Source organism: Rhinolophus sinicus, chromosome 13, assembly GCF_057876585.1.
Source record: "Rhinolophus sinicus isolate RSI-liver-muscle chromosome 13, RSI-T2T, whole genome shotgun sequence".
Classification (NCBI taxonomy): domain Eukaryota; kingdom Metazoa; phylum Chordata; class Mammalia; order Chiroptera; family Rhinolophidae; genus Rhinolophus; species Rhinolophus sinicus.
This window is the reverse complement of record NC_142513.1, coordinates 20,005,240-20,022,110: the sequence shown is the minus strand read 5'-3', so window position 1 is coordinate 20,022,110 and position 16,871 is coordinate 20,005,240. Positions and strand designations below refer to the sequence as shown.

At 46.6% G+C, this 16,871-nt stretch overlaps 1 protein-coding gene across 2 annotated transcripts in view; it reads left to right on the top strand.

Moving 5' to 3' along the window:
- Window positions 1-1,964: 1,964 nt before the first annotated feature.
- Window positions 1,965-16,871, top strand: part of MMP24 (matrix metallopeptidase 24) — a 43,194-nt gene continuing 28,287 nt past the window's right edge. The window contains exon 1 of one of the 2 annotated variants that reach the window (XM_088789183.1): window positions 1,965-2,315. In XM_088789183.1, the coding sequence (XP_088645309.1) occupies window positions 2,085-2,315 (231 nt within the window). In that variant the 5' untranslated portion in view covers window positions 1,965-2,084. Of the gene's footprint in view, window positions 2,316-9,271; window positions 13,098-16,871 lie in introns of those variants that run through there. The other variant, XM_088789184.1, reaches the window with a different exon arrangement.

Genomic DNA, 16,871 nt, shown 5'->3' with positions numbered 1-16,871 from the left:
TCTGTTATTTCCCTGACATGGCCAACACTCTCCCTCCCCTTTCCCATGATACTCCACAACCCTGATTCCTCAATCGTTTTGGCTTCTCTTTAGACTCATTTGTTGGCTCGACTTCTTTCAGGCCCTAAATACCAAGGCGTTACAATTAAGTTTGTGAACTTTGTTGCAACGATATTGCTAACCATTATTGATATCAGAGGGTTTCTTCATCATGAATTTGTACCAACTGGACAAATAGTTAACCAAGTTTACTGTTTGGAAGTGCTGGAAAGGCTGTGCGGAAAAGTTAGATGACCTGAACTTTTCACCAACAATTCATGGCTCTTACATCACGACAAGGCACCAGCTCACATGGCACTGTCTGTGAGGGAGTTTTTAGCCAGTCAACAAATAACTATTGGAACACCCTCCCTACTCACCTGACCTGGCCCCCAATGACTTCTTTCTTTACCCTAAGAGAAAGGAAATATTGAAAGGAAGATGTTTTGATGAGATTCAGGACATCAAGGGTAATATGACGACAACTCTGATGGCCATTCCAGAAAAAGAGTTCCAAAATTGCTCTGAAGGGTGGACTAGGCACTCGAGTCAGTGCATAGCTTCCCAAGGGGAGTACTTCAAAGGTGACCATAGTGATATTCAGCAATAAGGCATGTAGCACTTATTCTAGGATAAGTTCGCGAACTTAATTGTTGGAACTCGTGAGTGTGTGTGTTATATATATATAATTATAGTTGACATTCAATATTATTCAACTTCAGCTTCAGGAGTATAGTGCAGTGGTCAGGCATCTACATAGTCTATGAAGTTACCTCCCCAATAAGTCCAATGCCCCTCTGGCACCCTACATAATCTTTACACTATTGATTATATTCCCCAAACTGTATTTCATATCCTCATGACTATATTGTGACTACTAATTTGTACTTTCTAATCCCTTTACCTTCTCCTCCATCCCCACACCCCTCCCACCTAGCAACCATCAGCTTTTTCCCCTATATCTCTGAGTCTATTTCTGTTTTGTTTGTTCATGTATGCTGTTCTTTAGATCCACATATAAATGAGATCATATGGTATTTGTCTTTCTCAGTCTGACTTATTTCACTTAGCATAATATTCTCTAGATCCATCCATGATGTTACAACATGCCTGTATCCTTTTTGACACTCGGTGTGTGCTACCCTGTGTTTCTTTGCACTTAGGTTTTTTCACCAAGCTGTAAACTACACTTCATGAAACCAGCCTACTTTTCTTCTGTATCTCAGGCAGTCCAGGGCCCTACATATATAGAGAGAAAGTGCTCAATAAATATGGGTTGTTTTGGATGAAAGACGATCAATCAGCTGGATGATTTCTCTCCCTGGGAGGAGGGGCTGAGGGAATGAGCTTCACCTTAATTTCACCTAATGTCTCTCGGGGCTGCTCCCCTGAAACACTGCTCAGGTTTATTCTTTAGTTTCTCACCCTCCCTACCAGGGCAGCCCCTCAGACCCTTTTCTCCAGTGCCAGCCAATTGGACTCTCTCCTCCAGGGCTGTTTCTTTAGCTCATTCTCCTCCAAGCCTGCCATTACCCCCAGGGCAACCCCTCAGACCCCCTCTCCCAGGGCGAGTCCTTTGGCTGTGGACCCCTAACCTCGTATAACCTCCCCCAGAGCCATCCTGTGGTTCTGTCTCCAGGATTATTTGCTTAGCCTCTTCTCCCTCCCCCAGTCCTGCCCCTCAGGCCCCCTCCTCCAGTCCCACGCCTTTGACCGTGCCTCCTGAGCTGTCCTCTTGGCCTCTGCGACCCCCACCCCAGCGCCGCTCCCCGATCAGTGCCCCAGGACTGGCGGAGAACCTCCACTGCGCGGGGCCACCGGGTGCTGCCCCGGCGCCCCCTGCCGCCCCCCGCCGGGGCGGGGCGCGCGGAGGCGGGGGCGCGCTGGCGGCCGAGGCGGCGGCGGTGGCGAAGACAGGCGGGCCGGGCGCGTGTCCGCGGCGCCGTGACTCGGCGGCTCCGCAGCGGCTGCAGCGGGAGGACCCGGCCGGAGCCGCCGCCGCCGCCGCCGCCATCGCAGCCGGGCGGCCGGGCCCCGCCGCGGGGATGCCGAGGAGCCGGGGCGGCCGCGCCGCGCTGGGGCCGCCGCCGCCGGGCTGGGCCCCGCGCTGGAGCCGCTGGCGGGCCCCCGGGCGGCTGCTGCTGCTGCTGCCCGCGCTCTGCTGCCTCCCGGGCGCCGCGCGGGCGGCGGCGGCGGCGGCGGCGGCGGGGGCCCGGGACCCGGCGGCAGTGGCGGCGGCGCGGGCGGCCGAGGCGGAGGCGCCCTTCGCCGGGCAGGTGGGGCCGGTGCGCGGGGCCGGGGCGCGGGCTCGGGGCCTCCGGGCAGGGCGGGGGGCGGCGTCGGGGCCGGGCCGCGCCTGCTGCCTGGGGAGTGGAAGTGGCGCTCCGGGGTCCGCGCCTGGGGTCTGGGCCAGGGTCCCAGGGCGTGGGCTGGAAGGGCGGCGCCGAGGATGCGGGGCCGGGAACCGCTTCAGCACCGCGGACAGGGGCAGTGGGCGAGGGCGGAGCCCAAGAGCCGATTGTTGTGGTGCGGGAGGGGTGCGTGGCCTGCAGGACTGTGTGTGAGGGAAACCGTACAACGCCTCGGAGTAAATAGTAAGCGCAGCCAGTCTGTTGTGGGCTGGGAGAAGAACCGAGGCTGTTCGAGCTGGAGAAGAGAGAATGGGGTGGGGGCTGGGGGGCCGGGGGAAGGACTCGATCACTGTCTTCATATCCGAAGGGCTGTCACGTGGAGGAAGGATAGACTTGCTCGGTGAGGCCCCACAGGGCAGAACTCGGGCCAACAGGGGTGGGGGTAAGGGTTGCAAGAAGGCAAATTTCAGCTCAGTAAAGGAAGAAGTTTGTAACAATCGGAGCTGCTCAACCAGCTTAGGAGGCGGGGAGATGCTCAGCCCTGGCATGTGGAAGCAAAAGCTCCGGGAGGGGATTGGATGGATACAGGCATAATAATAACAATACTGCCAGCTAGCATTTACTGAGCACGCACTGTGTGCCAGGCCTGGTGCTGTTTTATGTGAATTCGTATCTTGTTTAATCCTCATAACGACTCTAGCCGATATTTGTAATTATTATCTCCACTTGACATGCCCACCTGTCCTTCCTTCAGTGGGAATAAAGAATTTAAGTAACTTGCCCAAGGTCACACAGCTAGTGAGCGATAGAGTTGGGATTCTAACTAAAGCAGGCTGACTCTAGTCTCGATATAGTCACCATAACATTATTCTGTATCACGTGAGGGTGAGGGCAGTGGACTTAGGTAATTTCCCTGGTTTCTTCCAACCTAAAGGTCTGCAATTGTAGTTAAATGAGGTTGAGACAGTGGGGTTTTTCCAGAGTGATTGCCTCAATAATCCTAAGAGATGGAGTGTGCTTGTTGATGCAGGCAGTCTGTTTGTTCAGAAGAATCTGCCAGAACAGGGATTCTTAATTGGGCATGGAACTCAAGGGGTCATAAACTCTGAAATGTTGTGCAAAACTGTGTTTGTGTATGCAAATGTGTTTTTCTAGAGAGAATCCATAGCTTTCTGCAGACTCACAAAGGGGCACATGATCCAAAAATATTGGAGTGGGTAGAAAGTCTCTTTAGCCCCATTTGGTAGTTATTTTTCAAAGATCTTCTAATTGCTGGCTGACTTTTAGTGAAAACTTTCCGTGTTTGTGTTTTCAGCTTTATTCTATCTCAAAGTAATGCATTTCATGAGTTTATACCCTATAAAAAGTAGGATTCCTTGTGTCTTCCTGAGTGTACAGGGCAAGGTGGAAAGACCCTGGCCTGGGATTTAGGAGGGCTGGGCTCTAATTTGACCTTGGCCCCTGGTGATTTGTGACCTTGGGCCATTTCCTTGCCTTCTCTAGGCTTGCCTTTTACCATCTCGAAAATGAAGAGATAGGGTTAGACGATCTCAACTCTGAAATTCCTTTATTCCTGTGATATTTCAAGCATTGAGAGGCTATTTGCTTGACTATGTCAGGATTTGGAGAGAAGGTTATGTGTACCCACTCGTCATTGGTTTTATAGGCTTTGATTGTTCCACCTCTCTTAGCCTTGGTCATTGCACATTTAAGTTTTCCCCCTATAGACAGGCCACCCCTAGAATAGCTACAGTCATCCTCTGTGTCATTTTAGTTGCCCTTTTCTAGATATCCTAGAGCCCTAACTTTCAATAGACATGAACCTGACCATTGTCCCCAGATATGTCCCCTGTAGTCTTGCACAAAGGAAGGATGATTTCCCCTTTGGTTTTCAGGTCCTTTCCTGCTTCTGCCTATCCCTTTGTCAGCCTTCCTGACCCCAACACATTAGGCCACTGCCTTTAGGAAACAATCTGCAGTAGCTCCTGGATCCCTTTCCTGGGTCAAAACTGATAGCCTGGAACACAACACCCTATATGTGGATTATTTTTATCGGAATGCATTACCTTACATTTCCCCCACGTTGACGTTTATCTGCCATTTTGCATCCCACTCAATACGTTCCTTCAGCTCTCACTCCTTTGGCAGAGCATTTCCCTATGTGAAAGGGCTTAATATGATCTGCAGTCCTGAAATTTTCACTTTGCTCTACTTCTGATCACTTATAAAAAATTCAAATAAGACAAGTCCCAGCATGGTCTCTTGGGGGCCCCTGCCCTCTTAATCTCCTTTCATTCAGAGAAGTGACCAATTATTTCCATCTATTGTATCCTATCTCTAAGTGAGTTCTCAGGCTGTGATACAAACACCACCCTTAATTCTATGACTCCATTTTCAAAGCCTAATATGCTGTCCGAAACTTTCTGAAAGATAGAGGAATTATATCCACTGCTTCTATCAACAATTTGCACCGAATTACCCCTGTTGAATACTAGTGGATCACAGGACTGAAACCTTATGACCTATTATTGCTTTTAATGTTGCTTATTCTAGCAGATAATGTTGCTTATCCCTCTTTCTGTCTTTTAAAGCCTCTGGAGTCTGACTCCACCCTACCTCCTCACTAGAAGGCTGCCTTTCCCATTGCTCCTCCATACCCAGTTCTACTCCAGACAGGCTTGTCTCTCCTTTATCTTAAGACAAGCTACCTAGGTTTCTCTGGACCTCTATGCATGCTGATTACGTCTGCATCTCCACCCAACCATCTGCAACTTTTCCTTAAAGTTTCAGCCCAAGCCCTGCTTCTCCAGGAAACTTTCCCTGACTTCTCTCGTCATTTATTCCTCTCTTCTTAGGGGAACACTTTGAGGCAGCCCCAGCCAGTTGGCCATTTAAGTTTTTTTAAATAATTAAACATTATTTGGGGGGGGGGAAGTTGTGGATCTTAGGCAAGGACTTCCCCCCACCAAAACGCTTTATGTTTTTTAGATCTAACACAATCCCCAACTCTCAATGCTCATCATTAAATACTCAAGCATTCAATGATTATACTCTTTATCTTTTATGCCAAAAAGTTACATGGATCGGAAATAGGTGCTCCTGAGCATGTGGGTCTCCAAGTCCTTATCTAAAACCCCTAAGAAGATGGCACTTATTGCCCACCTGTCCTTCCTCCAGTGGAAATGGAGGTTATTCCTTTTAGCAGTGGTTCCACAATTTCACCCTTGAGTTCTTTCATAACCCATTAGGTAGGCTGTCATCTAGTGGCAGTGACATACGGTAAAGAGAAATTGAGAGGTGGCCATGATCTTAGAGACCATCAAGTGGTACTTAATAGATAACTCTTGAATTGCCATCAGTGAATTGCCCAAGGACACTAAGCCTGATAGTAGGTGACTCAGAACTAGAACTTTTCCCCCTGGTTTTCTGACTTCTTAGTTGAAAGCATTTTCACTATCTTTGGCTTTTGGTTTCTTATCTCTGTTCTTTCATTACCAATACATAAAGTAAAAAAAAAAAAAAAAAAAATTCACTGAGTCTGTTTTCTCCTTTGCTTTCTTGAGTCTTTCTTTTGTATTTTGCACATCAGGGGTCCCACTGATTCTATAATTGTCTTCCTGTGTTTGGTTTATTTAAAGCATCTTTCTCTTATTAGCTGAGTAGAATGCCCCACAAACAGTTTTGTTGGCCCTCCTAGTTTCCAATTTGATTCTGAGGAAAGTCAGGGCAGGCAGAAAGAGACACTCCAATCAAAATGGCCACGTAAGTAAGAGAATGTGATGGCCGGTCCAAGGGCATAATGGATTCCTGCCCTCTAGACCAGTTTTGAGAGATTTGCTATGGGTAGATGGAGACTGTTCTTCAACTTATACCTGTAGTCAAGGAAAGAGAGAACACTGCATGAGTCTAGGGGTGGTGTAGGCCTATTAAGAAGCATTAACAGATTCCCAAGCCAAAAATTTATTTCAATGTGATTATGGCTTCCAGTATATTTTCGCTGTTGTCTAAAAAAAAATTTCACTCTTAGGAAGTTCTTCCTTTTACTTACCCTGAATCTAGTCCACTGTATTTTCAATTCATTTTCTCCTATTATGACTGTGGTTTTTCCTATTACTTTAATAGCCTTATAGTGCTTTGCACTATCCAGATGCTTTCATGTGAATGGCTCCACTTGATCCTGGTAGCAATGCCATGAGGTAGGTAGGGAAGATATTGTCCTCCTTTTATAGATGAGCAAGTGCAGGACTCTGACAGATGATGTGACTTGTCTATATCTTGTCCAGGAACCCATGTGTAGCTAATAAGTAGTAAAAAGGACCAGAGCTGGATTTTCTGTCCTTGGTCTGAGGGCTTTCCCCTCTTTACTAAACAGTCCTATTCTGGATTACTATAATAGCCTTTTAGCCAATCTTTTCCATTTTCGAGGTAGTTTTAGAGCAAATAAAAGTAAATCATAATTGTACCAAAGAGATTATTAATACTAGGAAATGCTTAGCCTTGTGATATGGTATAGTTTGAACTCAAAATGAAAGGAACCAAATTCTTGACAGACTGCAGCCAAGGTCTCCTCAGTATCTAGCACGTACCTGGCACATTCTAGATACTTGACAGATATTTTAAAATTAATTTCATTGTCTGCATCCCCCACCAACTTCTTTGAATAATGCCTGGTACATAAAAAAATCAGTACTTTTTTGGAAGAATGAATGAATGCATGCTAGAGGTATAAACAAGTTGTGAGGAAGCACTGAAGGGGGAGAAGACGAGGTCCCTAGCTGAGGCTGGGGAAGTCAGGAACGGTTTTAGAAAGAAGGCTGGTATGGAAGATAAACCTCTGAGGGAGGAGAAGGACCAGGAATGGTGAGAGGGGGCAGTCCAGACAAAAGGAAAACTATGAACAAAGGCTCCACAACAGTGAGTGCCATGTTTAGGAAACAGTAAATAATTTGTTCTGCCTGGGGCATCGAGTTACTTGCTATTTCCAGCCAGAGCATATGAGAAAAAGAGGCTGGAAAGGGGAGGCTGGGAGCAGATTGTGAAACTGGCCTTTGTCCAAAGGCTGAGGGGAGTCGTGGAAGGTTTCTTAGCAGACAAGTTACCTGTTCAGAGCCATGTTGAGGAGGTGGAGAGACCGGGCCTATTCTGGAGCCCTTGTGGATGCTGGCCCCTGCCCTGGGTGCTTTCAGCTTTCTCAACACAATTTAGGTCTGTGGGCCTGTTTTAGGGACTAGAATGTGGATAAAAGCTGTGAGTCCCAGTCTGGCCCTCTCCAGCTGCTAGATTTGGGAACTAATCATTTGGTGTCTCTGGACCTCAGAACCGATTCCATTCAAGTCCTTTACTAGTTTTTGTTCGTCATTACTCCATGCATTCATGTTAAAAGGCAACTTCGAATTAGAAGGTAACGATCTATAGGAGAACGGCAAAGCCACCAATATAAAAGATACTATTTTCTTAAAGATCATACCATGTTGTCGTAACAAAATAGGTAGAGAAAAACAAGGCATTGTTATTAACAACTTTTGTTAGCCAACAGTCATTTAAGAACGCAATTCTACACCACAAACACTCACGCGCACGCTGTTCTCTGTGCCCCTAAAACACTGGGCCAGAAAGATGGGAGTGTCCTTCACCTCTTTCTCTCCTCACCCGCCTCAATCGCATCAATTCCCAGCAACCCCACCTCCTGAGTAGATCTTCCCCGCGTCCACCTCTCGCCACCTCCACCTCAGTCTGAACTTCTATCATGTTTCATCTGGACTTCAGAAACTTCCCAACTGATGAGCTTCTCTTTCCTGCCTCTAATCTTCCTTCAAACAGCAGCCAGAGTGACCTTTTAAAAATAAATCTATACCGCGGTCAGTTATACCTGAAGCAAATATGGCAAAAGCTAAGATTTAACAAAGCTGGTTCATGGTTATCCGCTTGTTTTACTATTTTGGATGCTTGAAATATTTAACTAAAAATAAACAATAAATCTGATTGTGTTCCTCCCACCCTCACCTTGCTTAAAACGGCTTTTAGGATAAAGACGAAACCATGATGACTATACTACTACTTCTTTCTTTTAGTTCTTTCTATGGAAAGAGTTCAAACACACACGAACGTAAAATGAATAGTATTCTGAACCCCTTTGTACCCAGCACCCACCAGGCTGCTTACCAGGCCTGAGGCTCTGCCTGACCGAGGCCTGCCCACCTCCCTGACTGCCTTTTGTATCCCCTTCTCAGGACACTCCAGCCACCCTGGCCTTCTTTCTCTTCTTCTAACACACAGGCTCCTTCCCATCTCGGGCATTCAATAAGATAGTCTTTTTCCTGGGATGCTCATTCTCCTACCTTCATCTCTTCTTCTACTCACACACAGGTCTCCGCCGAGATGTGATAGCCTCAGGGAGGCCACCCCTGATCACAGCCTGCACCTCCTGTCACACACTTTCACAGCACCTTCTCCTTTTCCTTTCAGGCCACTTCCCATGATTGTGAGGAAACATTTAGTCTTTCCATGCCCATGTCCCTCGTCAGGCAGGCTATAAGCTGTATGAGGACGAGTTCAGTGGGGGTAACGAGCATTTTTTATATGGATGATGTGGTGTGACAGTGAGGGGTGCATCAAATGCCACTGGGAGCACAGAGGAAGGCCACGGAACCCCAGGTAGGCCTCCCAGCTGAAGTGGCATTCAAGCTGCATTTTGAAGCATATTTAATCGTTTATCAGGGAGAGGCCAGAACACATGTGGGAAGGCATTCTAGGGAGAGGGGATGAAAACGGCACAGAGGAAGGAACCAGCAGGATATGTTCCGGCGACACCAGAAGGTCTGTAGCTAGAGTAAGGGGTACAGGGGGGTGGGGCTATAGAGGGTAGGATGTACAGACGACCGATAAGGCTAGGAAGGTGACTGGCATCAGATTGTGAAGCTTGTTGAGTGCCATGCTAAGGAGCTCGGGCTTTAAGACTGGCAGTGAGGAGCCAGGAGATCGGCTCCACACTCAGTCTAATTAAGCTAAAATAATAGAACTTTATATAATTACTTAGAGGTTATTTAGCTCGGCCATCTGCCTGTTACAGTTGAGAAACTAAGGCCTGACCACGGTCTTTGTCTTCCCTCTTCCCTTTTCTAACTCAGCAATAAGTTAAGCCCCAGGGGCCAGAAAACTGGCAGATGTGCAGGAAGGCACTGGCAAGAGGGAGGAAGGCTCAGGTTCCTCACTTCTCAGACAGTAGATGAGAGCACGGCCACACTCCTGGCCTCGGGAGGAGGTCTCCCTAGAACTGGAAAACTCGGACATCCCAGAGCTGACCCAAAACCCCAAAGGTGCCAGCTCCCTGGGCATAGCGATGGCCTGGCTTGTGGTGGCCTCCGGGGAGTGGACCGAGGACACTACACAGGGAATTCCCGCTAGTGTTCTTACCACCCACTTAAGAGCTGGTGGCAGCCAAGACACAACACCGTACCCTTAAGGTGTTTGTCAAGAAGCTAAGTTGGGCATTGTGGGTGATCCTGAAGGCCCGTCTCAGACTGGCAGTAAGTGAAAAAAAAAGACAGAGCCTTTGGAGGGAAACCAGAGCCAGTGTGGAGGGGGTACCATGACAGAGATGCAGCGACATTGGGCTCCACTTTCAGTTCCTCTACCAACTTGCTCTGTGATTTTGGATAAGTCATTTCTCCCTCTCTTTTATTTTTTACTTCTGCAAAACAAGCGTGTTAAATGAGATGCTAAGTATTGTTGACCAGTGCATTTTCTGGATCCCTGAATGGTTAAGCCTTCAAGTTTGAAGTTTTAAAAAAGTAATTGTAACTCAGCTGGGCTCATCGGCAAGGCTAGGAGCTCAGTTGTACAGATAGAGGAGGAAGCAGGGTTTCGGTGGGACGGGAGTTGGGGGGAACCGACACAGCAACAGGGCTGGTCTCTGAAGAGTCACCAAAGAGACACAGTGATTTGTTCTGGCAGCAGTGACCAAAGGTGGTGGTCAATCTATTGCTGGAGAGTGTGGAAACAAGAATACAAACAATAATGTTGGAAGAACGCTGCTTATGTGCCAAGATCTGCTCAATGCTTTTACGCACACCTGTTAGTTTCCTATTGCTGCTGAAACGAATTACCACAAATTAGTGGCTTTACAACACAAATGTACTGGAGGTTAGAAGTTCTGGAGGTTAGAAGATCAAAACGGGACTTACGGGACTAAAATCAAGGTGTCAGCAGGACTGCATTCTTTCTTGGAGGCTCTAGAGAGAATTCATACCTCGGCTTTTCCAGCTTCCAGAGGCTGCCCACATTCCTTGGCTTGTGATCCCTTCCAGCAATGACATCGCTCTGATGTTTGCTTCTGTCGCCATAGCTCCTCCTCTGGCTCTGACCCTCCAGCCTCCCTGTTACAAGAATCGTTGTGATTACATTAAGACCACCTAGTAACCCAGGATTATCTCCCCACTGAAGGTCCTTAATCATATCTGGAAGCCTCCTTTGCCATGGAAGGTAATACAGTCACAGGATGGGGGATTAGGATGCAATCTTTGAAGGGCAGTTATTTTACCTACCTCAGTGCATCATCTTACTGAATCCTAACAACCCTTCTTTGATCATCCCCTACTTAACAGGTGAAGAAAATGATGCTTCAAGAAGTTAGATCATTTGCCCAAGGACACTCAGCTGGAAAGAGCAAAGAGGCCCTAGCTGGGATGTGGTGGCCTCTTGGTCCCAAGTGACCTATTTTCACATAGGACCCCACTCAGCTCCCAGGTGTTTAGGGACTAGAGTCTCACTCTCTGGAAGAGACTGAGAACCAGGCATGGAATCTGAGACTCTGAGAAACACATTAGGATCACAACAATCTCTACTCAGGCCTGAGTGCCAGACAGAGAAACTGAGGCCAAAATCCATTTGTAAGGACTGAAGTAACATGGCAATGGATGGGAAAGCATGATCTTAGGCCACTCTTGATGCCGGGATGCAATGACGCAATGGAATCTGTGTTGGGGTACTGAAGTTAGGACTGGCCAAGGAGGAGGACGGGCAAAGGACCCAGAGATGAGAGCAGAGCCGCGGCACCGAGGGCAGGTGCTAGCTATTGAGCCCATTTTAATGGAAGGCTTTTCTCTACTTTCTGCCTTAGTAAATTAGAGGTGATACTAAACATAACATGACCATTTCTTCATGGCATAGTGTCATCACTCCCAGCGGCCCTTACTGCAGAGATTCTCAAACTTTAGTAGGCCACTGAATCACCTGAGGTGCATATTCCCAGTTCCCAGCCTCAGAAAGTCTGATTCAGTAGATCTAGATCCGGGTTTGGGGAGATGTGCTTTTTTTCTTTAATTAAATTTATTGGGGTGACAATGATTTGTAAAATTACATAGGTTTCAAGTGTACAATTCTATAATACATCAAGTATATGTCACATTGGGTGCTCACCACGCAGAGTCAGTTCTCCTTCCATCGCCATATATTTGACCCCTTTTACCCTTTTCTACCAATCCCTTCCCCCCTTACCCTCTGGTAACCACTAACCTGTTCTCTGCGTCCATGAGTTTTTGTTTCTTTATTTGTTTATCTTGTTCCTTTGTTGCTTTCAGTTTTATATCCCACATATGAGTGAAGTCATATGGTTCTCGACTTTTTCTGATTTATTTCGCTTAGCATAATAATTTCAAAATCCATCCATGTTTTCGCAAATGGCAGTATTTCATCTTTTCTGATGGCAGAATAGTATTGTGTCTATGTACCACATCTTTATCCAATCATCTATCAAAGGACTTTGGTTGTTTCCATGTCTTGGCCACCGTAAATAAAACTGCAATGAACATTGGAGTACATATATCTTTATGGATAAATGTTTTCAGATTATTTGGGTAGATACCCAGGAGAGGGATTGCTGGGTCATATGGTAATTCTATTCTTAATTTTGAAGAACCTCCACACTGCCTTCCATAGCAGCTGCACCAATCTGCATTCTCACTGTGTATGAGGGTTCCTTTTTTCTCCACAGCCTCTCCAACACTTGTTATTTGTCTTGTTGATGATAGCCATTCTAACAGGTGTGAGGTGATTGTGGTTTCGATTTGCATTTCCCTAATAGCTAGTGAAGTTGAGCATTTTTTCATATAAATCTGTTGGCTGTTTGTGTGTCTTCTTGGGAGAAGTTTCTGTTCATGTCCTCTGCCCAATTTTTAATTGGATTGTTTGTCTTTTTGTTGTTGAGTTTATGGGGTCCTTATATGTTTTGGATATTAGCCCTTTATTGGAGGTGTTGTTTGCAAATAGCTTCTCCCATTCGGTTGGTTGTCTCTCTGTTTTATTGATGGTTTCTTTTGCTGAGCAGGAGCTTTTTAGCTTGATACAGTCCCATTCATTTATTTTAGCTTTTACTTCCCTTGCTTTTGAGGTCAAATTCATAAAATCCTCTGGAAGATACGCTTTTAACAAGCTCCCCGGATGGTGCGATGCTGACAGCCCAGGACGTACAAGGATTGCACACTGAGAAGCACAGCCTCAGTGTTTGGGGCTACAGTATAGTGACGTGTTTAGAGTCGTCACCTATCAGGAAAACCACAATCATTATTACTGCTGTCTGTTACTGAGTACTTAATACCACGTGTTATTTCATCTTCACAACCACTCCGCGAGGCACATACTAATGACATGGTGTGGATGAAGGCGACGCGCGACACAGTGGGCCAATCATTTGCCTTGGTCATGTAACAGGTAAATGCAAGAATTAGGATTTGAACCCAGCACAGCTTGTCTCCAGAGCGTACACTCTTAACCATAACCCTCAACGTCCTCTCAAGCTGGCGTGCTCCTCACCGCTCTCCACACCCCACACCACGCCCGCTCACCTCCACCTGCCCAAAGAAGTAAACCAGCTCTCACTCTGAGCCTCAGACTAGGAGACTAGTGACTAAATGCACAGTGCTTTCCCTAAAATGTAGAATTCAGGGTTTAAAGGACCCTGAAAGGATATTAAGGCAGCCCTAAATGGGAATCCCTTTCTAGTAGTGGCAATTGAGGGCACTTTTGCCCACGCTCAGGGGAACTTTCAGCAATGTCTGGAGACATCTGGCATTTAGTGTAAAAGCCAAGAATGCTGCTAAACGTCCTGCAGTGTACAGGACAGCACCCCCGCCCCCATAACAAAGAATTATCTGGCTCAAAAGATCAATAGTGCCGAGGTTGAGAAACCCTGTTATAGAGCAAGTTTTGACCAGCGAACCCTCGCCCTGAGCAGTGCAACTTGTTTTCATTCAATAACTATGTATTAGTGCCAGGCCCTGTGCTAGGTGTGGAGGTACATGGTGAAGAAGACAGGTGATGGGCCCTGCCCTATAGTCAAGAAGAAGAGACAAATAATTCAACACATGATTACAACACTGTGTGATAACAAATGTGATAAGGAGAAGGAATGCCTGGTTTCAGATACATCTGGCTTTGAATCCTGCCACTTATTAGCTTTGTGGCTCTGGGTGATTCCTTAATGTCTCTGAACCTAAGTTTCCTCATCTGCAAACTGGGGATCATGATTCCTACCTTGTGGGGTCACTGCATTCTAAAGTACCTAGCACAATGGCAGGTATGTTGTGGGCATTCTCATAATAGTAGCTCTTATCATTGTTATTATAATGAGAACATCTCTGTCAAAAAGTTGTTTCTAATAATAAGTCAAGCTCTATATTCTGTAATCTCCCATGTTGGGCTTCATTTTGCACTCTGTGCTAACCAGAATCTAAATCTTTATCCATAGTCATTTGGCTGTTTGAAGACTGTCACATTCCCTGCAGCCCCCCTTATGCAGCCTTCACATCCGTCATCTTTCCTCACAGGACATGGTTCCTAGTTCCCTCACTTTCCTGACCACTCTCCCTTAGTCGTGCCCTAGTTTGTCACTGTCCCTCTATATATATGAGGTCAGACAATTAATTTCACGAACTCATCCTAGAAAAAGTGCTACGTAACTCATTGCTGAATATCACTTCAGTCACCTTCGAAGTACTCCCCTGGGGAAGCTATGCACCGATGCCAGCACCTAGTCCACCGTTCAAAGCAATTTTGGAACTCTTTTTCTGGAATGGCCATCAGAGCTATTGTCGTATTACCTTGATGTCCTGATTCTCATCCAAATGTCTTCCTTTCAATATTTCCTTTATCTTTGGGTAAAGAAAGAAGTCATTGGGGGCCAGATCAGGTGAGTAGGGAGGATGTTCCAATACAGTTATTTGTTTACTGGCTAAAAACTCCCTCACAGACAGTGCCGTGGGAGCTGGTGCATTGTCGTGATGCAAGAGCCATGAATTGTTGGTGAAAAGTTCAGGTTGTCCAACTTTTTCACGCAGCCTTTTCAGCACTTGCAAATAGTAAACTTGGTTAAATGTTTGTCCAGTTGGTACAAATTCATAATGAATAATCCCTCTGATACCAAAAAAGGTTAGCAACATCGTTGCAACAAGTTCATGAACTTTAATTGTCAGCCCTTGTACAACCTCTAGAACTGGACTTGGACCTCCTGTGCGTGTTGAGACCAATGCCTTGTTCCTCTTACTCACATCGTCACCCTAGATTACGACCTCGGCTGCCCAACCTCTATGATCAAGGTCTTTTATTCTTCCCCCCTCATTCTAGCCCATGCTTCCAAATTTGAGAACTTCCTGCCTCGTCCTTCTTTGTAGACTTCACCTCTGGCCTTTCTGATAATACCTTCTGGCCCTTTCCTTTTCTTTTGTTCTTTTCTTTTCTTTTCTTTTTTCTTTTCTTTTCTTTTCTTATTGGGGAACAGCATGTTTCTCCAGGGCTCATCAGCTCCAAGTCATTGTCCTTCAGTCTAGTTGTGGAGGGCGCAGCTCACTGGCCCATGTGGGAATCGAACCAGCCCCCCTGTTGTTCAGAGCTCACGCTCTAGCCATCCGGCCGCCCAGGCCCACTGCATTTCTGATCAAACACCCGATCCTACCCACTCTCCCACCTCTTCTCCAGGCCTGTCCAGTCTGATTTGGGCTCACGCCCAGCCAGGTGTGATGCTCCCGCATGCCACCTGATCCATCTTTTAACTGATCCGTCTTTCTCTCTTCCCCCAATGCCCATGGCCGTCTCTGTCTCCCAAGAGCAAACTGGCAGCTCCACCAGTTGATCTGCTTCTCGCTGCCTCCATTGCCACTTCTAATCTCACCACCGCCTCTGCTGTCTGTCGCTGTCTCTTCAGGCCACGTTTTTCCTCCTTGTTATTCTCTGCTCTCTCCTTTGCCTACCACTACTCATGAACATCTCGGCTTTGGCTTCTCGGGAACCAAAACCCCACCTGCTAGCCAGCAGACTAATCACACTGTATTGTCTCTGATCTCTGCATCTTTGGTTCAGCCCAGCTATTTTGGTCCCTGCTTGCAACTCAGCTTTTTCTCACTTTCCTGTGGGTTTACACCTCTCTCAGCACTTAAAGGGTGACAGACACCGTAGAGTTGGTTAACTGAGCTGTAAAGGTTAGACTTCGGATGTGGCTGGTGATTGATTAATGGATCCAGGTGTAAAACGATGAAAGATAGGTCATTTTGTTTAAAACTGAATGGGCATTTTTCCTTTTGTGGATTTTATCTTTTTTTTTTTCAGATGGGACAATGGAGCCTATTGCCTCATCAAGCAAAGAAGTCAAACCACAATAGATTGAATTTCAGCAAACATTTTTTTCAGCCTCTAATAGATACCAAGAACTGTGCTTGGTACTTTCCTGTGTATTACTCAATAAACATTTCCAAGATGAACAATCCCTTCCTTCGTACCCAAACAGTGCCTCCTAGATGAACCATTTGTTCGTTCTTTCATTCATTCATTCATTCATTCATTCATTCATTCAGTCAGTCAGTGATTACTTACTATGCTAGGCACTGCTAAGTACTGTAGCAAACACAAAAATAAATAAGAATTTCTACTCCTCAGGAACTCATTCTAGTGGGACAAACATATGAACCCACAGGTGTGATACACTGTGGCAGTTTTGTTTAGGGTGGTAGAGAAGTAAGGCACTGCAGGAGTAAAGAGGATACCCATTAGCTCTGCCAGGGAGAGTTAAGGAAGGTTTAACAAAAAGGTGACACTTCAGCTAGACCTTGAGGGATGAGCGCGCTGACACACACGAAGAGAATGGACTTTGAGGCCACAGGAACAGCCTAGAAGCGTGAAAGCACAGGGAATGTTTTGGAATTGCTATGACCGGAGTGTAGAAGACTTATTCCAACATCAGCGGTTTCTGCCCCGAGCACTGAGAGGACTCCCTGGGTCACGGAGCAAGTGAGCGGCAGAGACAGGGTTACTAAACTGCAAACGTTGGGATTGTCTGGTGCCTAATCCATAGTCTTTACCCTCTGACCCTCTAATACACACACACACACACACACACACACACACACGCACCAGGTCCGACCTCAAGGCCCTGTTCCCTGGCCTAGAGCTGTCACTTGACCAGCCCCACCCCCTCCCATTTCCCCTCGTGGGCTG